General features: G+C 36.0%; 2 protein-coding genes across 2 annotated transcripts; one reads left to right on the top strand and one right to left on the bottom strand.

Annotated features, from left to right (window-relative positions):
• Window positions 1-216: 216 nt before the first annotated feature.
• LOC144432031 (uncharacterized) lies at window positions 217-2,833 on the top strand. Its single transcript, XM_078120040.1, has 3 exons — window positions 217-331; window positions 1,898-1,990; window positions 2,646-2,833. Exons 1-3 carry the CDS (start codon window positions 280-282, stop codon window positions 2,831-2,833), a joined length of 333 nt encoding a protein of 110 aa, XP_077976166.1. The 5' UTR covers window positions 217-279.
• A 3,750-nt stretch (window positions 2,834-6,583) lies between these two features.
• LOC120340373 (uncharacterized) lies at window positions 6,584-9,033 on the bottom strand. Its single transcript, XM_039408614.2, has 3 exons — window positions 8,642-9,033; window positions 8,130-8,225; window positions 6,584-7,388 (listed from the first exon to the last, which is right to left on the bottom strand). Exons 1-3 carry the CDS (start codon window positions 8,691-8,693, stop codon window positions 7,126-7,128), a joined length of 411 nt encoding a protein of 136 aa, XP_039264548.2. The 5' UTR covers window positions 8,694-9,033; the 3' UTR covers window positions 6,584-7,125.
• Between the last annotated feature and the right edge of the window lie 736 nt (window positions 9,034-9,769).

The raw sequence follows: 9,769 nt of genomic DNA on the forward strand, positions 1-9,769 counted from the left end.
GATTTGAAGCAGGGTTGAGAATTCGGGAGATATTTTACTCATAAGCCTATTCACTGTCGTATAAAATGAGGGTCGCTGAAAATGTTGAGCACGGCAAAATTTGCTTATACAGTGCTGACAAGGAGTCGAAAAAATGAGATTTTTTATTAATATTTATGCTAGATACTTAAGATAATACCCGACAATATTTATATTGCAGTTAAAACTTACTTACTATTTACTTACTATTTTACTTTCTTTTTAATAATACTGTAATACTAGAAGGAAAGGAGTACCATAATGAAGAATTTGTTTATCTTGCTACTGTGTGTGTGTGTGCTCGGTTTGCATGGTAAGTTATCTTGCAATATTCAACATGTCTTCTAAAGCAGGGGTGTCAAACTTGCGGCCCGCGGGCCGCATGCGGCCCCAGAGAGCTTCCAATGCGGCCCTCGAACGCTTAACAATAATTGTAGTATTTTGTACTTTTTTTTATTATCTTTATGTAATACATTTTTTTAACCTTTTAAAGTGAAATTGATTAGTCACACAGAAAACGACAATTTACTGAAAGTAGATTTGGAAAACCCAATTATGGATACACCTCAAGCTAGCAAAAGAATACTTGAAAAAAAGCTTCAGGATTTAATTAAAACGCAAAGTACATGGAGAAGATGGCATTTTTTAAGAAAAATGGGAGTTGCAATATTTCTGCATTTCTCAAAATTCTACAGCACATTGTTTAATTTGTCACATTTCCATCAGTACAATGAAAAAATCAATATAAGTAGACATTATCAGAATAAGCTCAGAAGTCGATATGACAAATTTAAAAAAAATTCGAACTGAAAATTTGTATGTGTTTGTAACCTATTATTATAATTATACAACTACCTAGTTACTAAAAATTAATATCAATCATAACTCAAACGGTTCTATGCCACGTAAAAGTAAGAAATGTCTGGCCTAGTCTGGAACTCAGTCATTTGTTTGATTTACGGATCTATACATGAAATGATAAACGTTTTATTTTTTCCATTACTTAAATTAAAATACATTCTCAACGATCCAGATTAACGGATGATCATGTGACCTCATTAATTAGAGTTGGTACTGTAAAATCATTTCATTGATATTAGTAAGCTGGGGGCACAAAAGAGATGCCAAACATCGTTACATATAAAATAAAACAAACATTGAGTTTATGTGTAGTATTCTTGTAAAATTTAGATCTATATATTTACCGTAGATTAAGTCATTTTCCGTATATGTATTATTGTTTCCTTATGCTTATCGAAACTTTGTTCAAAAATTTTATGGATAGTTGTACATAAAAATTTATGATTTTTTTGTATAAAATACTGTAAATTAAAATAATAGTAAAATGCAAAAATTTATATGTAAATGGCGTTTGAAATTTAAGAAAATGATACAACTTCATTCGGTATGTCACGAACTACACCTATCTGAAAATATGCTTCAAGTATACATTATCAAAATATATTAAAAACTGTTTGCGGCCCTTTGCACAACTCCCAAAATGCAATGCAGCCCTCGGAAACCAACGAGGAAAGTCGATGAGACGGCTTAATCATATGGCGAACCACGACCTCCCGTCCGGTTACCAGTCCATGCCAGGTATGAGATTAGTTAGTCAGTTATTTTTTCCAGATGCAAAGACTTGATGGTTGAGGAATTCATATCCAGCGGTTAGGTGAACCACCCTACGGCGGCGAGGAGCCCAGCAATCTTCTCGCACATAATTAACCCCCCAAAATGGAAGTGAATGAACTAAAAGATAACTAATAAAATATAAAAATATTTACGCGATTTATTAAAAAGCTCGATCTTTAGCGTGTCCAGCAGTTATATATTTAACACTGCAAAATATACAACTTTACATTTTATTTATTTTTAGGGGTCTCACCTTGCAAAAAACTGATTTCTCAGTTCACTGATTTCTCAGAAAAAGAGAAACCTTCTCGAGAAAATACAGTTAGGATTAGCAGCGGTGAGTGATAACGATCAATAAATGGTTTCCTATCGGTATAGCCGTCGACTAGTCTGTAGTAAAGCTTTAGACTTGACTGCGTTGTCATCGCATATTACACATCTCGTGTTTATCTTGTGTCCACCGAAATGCCAGAAGCTACAGACACTATCTAGGATTCTGGTGGTGCATCACGCGTCTGTTACCAGAAAAAGATTTCAGGTAGTCATTTGAAACACCTGGAATAAATTTTTATCTCGTGTGATATACAGAGAATTACATGTCATATTAGCCAGTACAAGCCGCAAAATACACAACTTTCGGTATTCCCGAAGTATGTGAACCAAGATGGCGGACACCGAACGTAGTATGTGTGTCATATTAGTGTTAGGCCATAATTTCAGATCAAATACTACGGGAGTCACTTGGATAGTCCCCGAACTCGTGATAGAACTAAAATAAGGGAAATTGGAATCAAATTATGACCTAACTCTGACCTGGTACACATACTACATTTCCGGTGTCAGCCATCTTGGTTCACATGCTTCGGGAGTACCCAAATTTCTGTTATCGAATATCATAATTGAACGTATGACTTAAAACACCACTAGTTTGTGCATGTGACACAATTCCCGAACAAACCGCCAATTTTCATCGCGGGCATATTTTTTCTCAGGATCCAAATACGAACGACCAGTCATGAAATATCAACCCCCGGTCAAAGTCATTGCTGACCAGCAGGGCAATACTGTAGAAGCAACAGGGGGGCAGTCAATAACTGTTATCGTCATCGAATTCAGTGGTGGGGGATTCGTAGTAGGAATTGTGGGCTTTATAGTGTATAAATTAATGTTTAAAAAATAAAAAAAAAACATTGACTATTGAGCCAATGAATTAATCTAATGTCAATAATTTCTTTTAAATCAAAACTGATTATGCAACTCAGTAATTTTCTGTATTTTTATCTTTATATTGTCAAATCAATTCTGTCAGTTTATTTACAGTTTCAATATTTTTTTGTTGACATTGTTTGTGAAACTAAATCTCTCACTTGTTCTCTCTAACAAAATGAAATATTATATCAGCAATATAATAGAATTTTCGAAATTTTATAAAGTCCGTGTCCTTTTATTACATCGGTGTAGAGTAGTTAACATACTTTCTAATAGAGCATAAAAGTACGGACTTCAAAGCTGTAGCACTAACTGCGAGAAATATATATTTTACTAACAATGAGCAATCAGCAATAGGTCAACAATTAAGTAACATATGCCAATACTAGGGGAACTTGGATATATATTGTCTACTCTATTGAACGAGATAACATGATCTCTTTCAACGAAATAGTTAGTAAGTATATAGTAAGCTTTCGTTAGATCAGAAATTACTTCAAAGTGAGAAAGATGGGCTTATTTACCAGCAGTTGGTTTTTGAAATTGTTGAGTGACTAATATATAACTTATATGACTAAAATAAATGCTGTCAAGAATTTACTCTGTGATACTTTCCATATACACAATTACCATTGACGACTACATTCCATTACATTACCGCTAAAGAATTTCGTGCAGCCCGCGAAGCATTCAGGCGATTCAGTGTGTGTTTGGCTTGGAGTCATAAACCTTCAGAGACTGTACATATAAAATGGGAGCGCCAGTATTACTTATATTATGGGCACCGCTTATTCCAATACATCTTGTTTTGTTGGATCAACAATGAATCAAAATAACCAATGTCTTAGCATATTTAAGTTGGCTTATCGACAAACGCATAGGAATTAGTGGAGGAGGAGTAACCTCACTCTGTGAAACTTTAATGTTACGGCGCACGATACACGTGGCATTTGAAAGTAATAAAAAGTTTATAACTTCAGCTCAGTGATTAAAACAACGAAGGATCTTGAATGAATGCCTACATTTTGAAAATCGGTTAATTGTTACGGGATGGATTCGCTTATATAACTTCTGTATCTGAAGGATTGCGAAATACGGCTCTTTTGTACGAATCTCTCGCTACTAATTTGAAATTTGTTGACGACCAACCTGAGTCTATTTAAAATGTTTTGCTTTATCAGTTTAATTATGTGTAATGTAACCTGCGGTTGCGTCGACAAAATAAGAACATCACTGTGAAATATCACGACCATACAAAGTATTTCATACCGCCCGATTATATTTAGTTTTGATTCGCATTTTTGCGATGTTGGGAATTATAAAAATTTGATGTGTTCTTGCAACACTGACTCCGCGCTATCATAATACTACCACCCAAGATTATTTTCGAGATATCAACGTTAGAAAAATCCCTAGATCTGCGATAAAATATCAAACACTATAATTTAGTAGCACAATATAAATTGATTGTACAGGGATACCTCGGTAGTCGACAAAAACATTCGAGTCAAGAACGGAACGGATATTCGGATCTCCAACAGCCGAGCGGAGCGCGCGGCCGAGTGAGATGACGCCACCCGAAACCGAACGAGTTCGATACAGGTCAAGACTGACCGACGAAAATTTTGGTACGCAATGTAAGATTCCAGATCGCCATTTCGTCCTAATATCAAGAGAAGCAAAACCTGAATTAAATGTTCTATTCTTTATTTTATACTGCAATATATTATCAAATAATTTCAGCTGTATGAATGCTGCCGTTTTTGTTGATGAAAATTAATAGGCATCATAGTATATATGACTAAAAAGTTGTGCGGCCCGCTTACTCAGTGGTGACTGATGAAATGGCCCGCGAGAGCAAATGAGTTCGTCACCGCTGCGTTAGACTATGATATATACTTACTATTTCGTTGAAAGAGATCTTGCTATTTTTAATTTAAGTAACGATTGTAATATTTGCAATCACTCAGACTCTTCTTTCGCTCAGACAGACAACAAGTATGATTGTCTCGTTCTTGTGGTTTTGCGTGTTTTTTGTCAGTTTCCAGTCGTATTTTCAATAAATAGTTTTGATTCAAATAACTCAAAGGTTTTGCGAATCCACGTTTTCAGCTGCATTTTTAAATTCTTTGATTCGGGAATCGAGGTCGAAATAAATATCTCGGAGTTTAAAGACGAAAATAGAATTCAAAATTTTAAAAGTTGAAGTATGAGTCAGAACTCAGCTCAGACTATAGGCAGCAGGGTGAAGAGCAAAACTGACAAAATTAGTTTCTCAGAAGGATAGCAATACATTTATGGGGGTGTTGGGTCCCTGACACTGATTAACAAACTACCCAAGAATCCAACTTGATAGAAACGTCAGTGTAATGAAAATAAACAATAACATCGCTTAGCAAGCAAATTTGGAACAGCGTACCAATTCAGAAATGTCACACGAGGTTCATGGAAATTGTGCAATCGGAAACACTTAACGTCAACTAGTGGAAACATAAAATATACAAGTAGTCAATACACAACAAGGGGTTAGGTGTTATAACAAAGGAACCCGGTTTGAAAACCATGTCTCCTCGTCTGGTTGTTAAACCGGGCAAGATATAGAAATACCTAAATAATTTTATTATGATAACGGATACTATAGATCAGAAGTGTGAAGCAGGCGGCCCGCGTGCCACAACCGGATCGCCAAGTCATTTAGTGTGGCCCTTGTCAACACTCAGGTTTTCCCTCGTCAAGCATAAAATCCCAATCTCACAGTTTATTTAGGAAAAAGGCGCTCACATAGGTAAAACTACATAATGCTTTTTGCTCGTGTCCTTGCGTTGTATCATTCGCCGTTTTGCCCAATACCTTTATTACTGCAAGGCTGAGCAATAGCCGCATTCTCTTCTCTTCCTCCCCCAAATGAAAAGCTTGGGATATACTGCTCGAGTTTGACCGATTCCTTATGATTGTACGCCGATATTTTTAGCATTCTGGGCTCCAAAATCTTGACTCGCCAGTACCGATGCGCAACATTCATGATATCTTTAAGCATGGCTTTTGCGCCAACATTTAGGTACCATCTGTGCTTGTAACCGGCGAAGCTTTTGCACCGGGCCTATGAAATTTCTCATTTGATGGTCAAATGCTTCTTCCCGTTATAAGGACGTATACTACTTTAAAGTTTAATTCTTGGATTCGTTAGCAAACTGGTAATTTTTACGGAGAATATATTCAGTTCTTTTCAATGATTTATTAAACAAGAGAGCGATGCTCAAATATTTGGACACGTAAGGCAAAACAAAATATATCATCATCAATTCCCCGAAAATCATATGCGGACGGTAACTTACCAGTAGCGTACCTGTAGCAGTAGGCCTGATATTCGATTGCGGAACCGATTGAAATAAGTTAAAAACGCAAAGAACAAGAACATATTAACAAAACTATACATAAGTTCAGCACGTGTCCAAAATCTGAATTTTGGGGCGCTACAGCGGGGACAATATATTATAACTTCTCGATGGTTTCCCAAGCAAGTGTCGCTAAGTCCATTGTCGTGACAGCCATAACGCTTACGTGTAAATCTTCTCGGACGAGTAAAAAGTTGCGCACCCCTGGTCGACCGCCATTTTGTATATAGTGCGCTATAAAAACAATAAATACACACTGTCATTATATACCTGAATATATGTATTTGATTAATTTATTTCTAACAATAATAGGAGGTTTATTTCGACTCCATAATCAGTCTAATAGACGATAAAGTAATTGATAAAAACAAAACAAATAAAACTGATTATAGAATCGGGAGAGCAAACAAAACCTCAAGTAAGGTTTGAAATGTACATATTTTAGATGGGAAGAGGTAGTACGTGTTCGCTCACCCAATACTACTATCCACAAACAATAAACTTCTACTACAAATTACCAAAAGTTTACTAATAACAGTGCAATAATCAGCAACAAAAAAATTGTCATTTGTGCAAACTAATTTATGGAAACACTGCCATTATTTTAGGTATCGATAGAAAATAAATAAATATGTTTGTCAGCATTAAAATTTAAATTTTCGTTTGAATGGGATTTAATAAATTAATTAGGAGTGGGTTTTTATTTATAGATAAGGCACAACGGGTTTTAAAAAAATAGCGGAACTGAATTTGAGTGTATGTAATGAAGAATTATTTTAATAAAAAAAAATTGAAGTACGCTATATGGTACGTCAAATACGGTATATATATGAACTCTATAACTATAAAAACATAACCGATTTTGTATTTAACAACAGTAGCTGCAAGAGCCATAGCAGTTGCAAGAAGCATCGCAGGTACAGCAATCAGGGCGTATTGCGATAAAAATCAGGGTTACAGAAAAAGTCAATACGCCTATGCCACCAATAACAACACCAGTTATTTTCCCGGCACCCCACACAGTTGCATCATTTTGTCCTGTCGTTTCAGGTTTCTCTTCGACTTCGCTGGAATTCAAATTGCGTGGTCTATCGTCTCGTTGTGGTCGAAATTGTTTAGGTGGCCGTGAAACTGGAAATGTGTATACATAGTACTATAAATTATTTACAACTAATAATTTGATATAATAATAGAAAAACATACAAGCGATTTCACAGCTATCAGCGGTGCTTTACTGAGCAAAATACTAACTCGTGGACGCCGTGACCTAAGGCTTCAACTCGAGTACGATAGCGTTAGGATAAAAAGTTTAAATCCTATGCCACCACCTTATTTAGGTTGGGTACTCCCGAAGTATGTGAACCGAGATAGCGGACACCGGAACATAGTATGTGTACGAGGTTAGGGTTAGGCCATAATTTTGTACCAATTTTCCTTATTTTAGTTCTATTACGAATTTGCGGCTAGACAAGTCACTGAAGAAGTCTGACCTTGGTCAGACGAAACGTTACAGAAATATATTTGTGTTAGTGTGCAGCAAGACTCTTGAATCACTTAGGATAGACAAGTCACTTCCGCGGTATTTGTAGGCCTACCTGGTATAATGGCTTAACCCTAACCTGGTACACATACTACATTCCGATGCCCGCCATCTTGGTTCACATACTTCGGGAGTACCCCAGGTTGTAATAAATTGCGCAGGCCATGACGACAAATTTTTTTTGATCCTTTCATATAATAATAGCGTCTTACCTAGCAGTGACTGCTCATGTATATTTCTCGGGGCGAAAAGCCTAGTATAAATAAAGTAACCCGCCACCAAGAGGATTCAAATCAGTGGTATAACCTAACAACAGTGAATTTAACACTAACCTTTTCTGTCGGCAAGAGCTGTTGTTGCTGTTTGAGCCAATCTCAAACTAAATTTAGGATGACCTACGTCAATGATTTCTCCTCCAGATGACAAACCTAAAAATGAATAAAAGGCACAACTTAACATAAAACCTAAAACAAGTACAGCTTTGGAACCCAGACCGCCGACTGAAAACGGCCTCTGCCTAGTACAGTGGTTCTCAAACGATGGGACACGCCCCACAAGAAAGGCGTAGACAATTATTTGAGGTGGCGTGAGGCTAATTAAAAATAAAAATATTTAGATTTGATCTTGCCCGCCTTATTTTGCATTGTTTCAAACACTTTTCATTCATTACTTTATTCGCGTTTTACTTTTACCAATTTTTCTCACTGGACGTACTTTTCTAACTTTCAAATATATATATATATGCAAAGTAGTGATATTGTATCGAAATACCGGCCCGCATTGCCGTTCACTCAAAAAAGATCTTAATTAAGGTAGAACTATTTATTACAAACGAAATACCTACCGATTGCAATAAGCAATGCTACACAAAATACAATGTAGAAAAATTTCTTCATCTTATTGTCAGGAACCGGCTCTCTGATATAGAATTAAATAAGCCAACAACCCTATTTATAGCTTTCAATTACAGCCTTTTTTTACCTATGCAATATCATCCTTTGTCCCCAGAAATAAGACCGAGAATTTTTTTCGGTTACAAGTATCAGGTTACACTAAGGGTGAAGCACCAGCAAGTTCTTTTTCTTTTCGCCGCAGAAGTCATAAAACACGCTCCGCTTGTAAGAGTTATAAATTTAAAAACTATCAAAATGGTGTATTTAATATTTTAAAATAAACAAAAATCAGTTATATAATAGCGACGACAGTGTTTAAAGGGGAAACACAAACCGCATAGCCTAAGGCAGTGGTTCTTAATCTTTGCGAGCCTGCCGAACCCCTGCGCTATTCTGCAAGCTCCCGCCGAACCCCATTGTACTGAACGGTTGAAATTAGAAGCCAAACCGTAACGTCATAAAGCGGAAGCTAATTCTTGCAAGGTTATAGAATATGAACATTGTGATGAAACCTTAGATATCAATAACCATGTGGGAATAACCATTGTTTTGTCACAATGACGTTGGCGGCAGAATGAGCAGATGGTTTTTGTTGTATAAGTTATGCGGGTGAACAGGCGAAAACTGATAAAAAATAACTTTAAAAATCCGAAAGATGATAATATACCCCATAAACGTTGGTAGTTCAAGCAATTTGTTCTCAAACTTTAAACTGCGCTGAAATGCGAATAAAATCGTTTGCCAATTGTTTTATTTTACAGAAATAGAGATAGAATTAATTCGGCGCCATATCGAGGTTGTCCTGAATGGATCATAATAATTTCGGGTAAAGCTCTGCGATAAACTATTCCTTGTCGCAAATTTATCACCTAGTGAAATTCAAACACGCTATGATTTTGCATTCATTCATGTACAATTACTGCCTATCTTCGATTTATCCGTAAAATTGAGTTAAATTTTATTAGTACGGTAGAATATGAATATGGGTAACACCAATTAATTGTTCCATTCAATTGTTCAAGTCATTAGTAATTAGTCATCATGAACTATAGTTATTTTTGCATAATTAGTATGCAGGG

Source organism: Styela clava, chromosome 14, assembly GCF_964204865.1.
Source record: "Styela clava chromosome 14, kaStyClav1.hap1.2, whole genome shotgun sequence".
NCBI lineage: Eukaryota > Metazoa > Chordata > Ascidiacea > Stolidobranchia > Styelidae > Styela > Styela clava.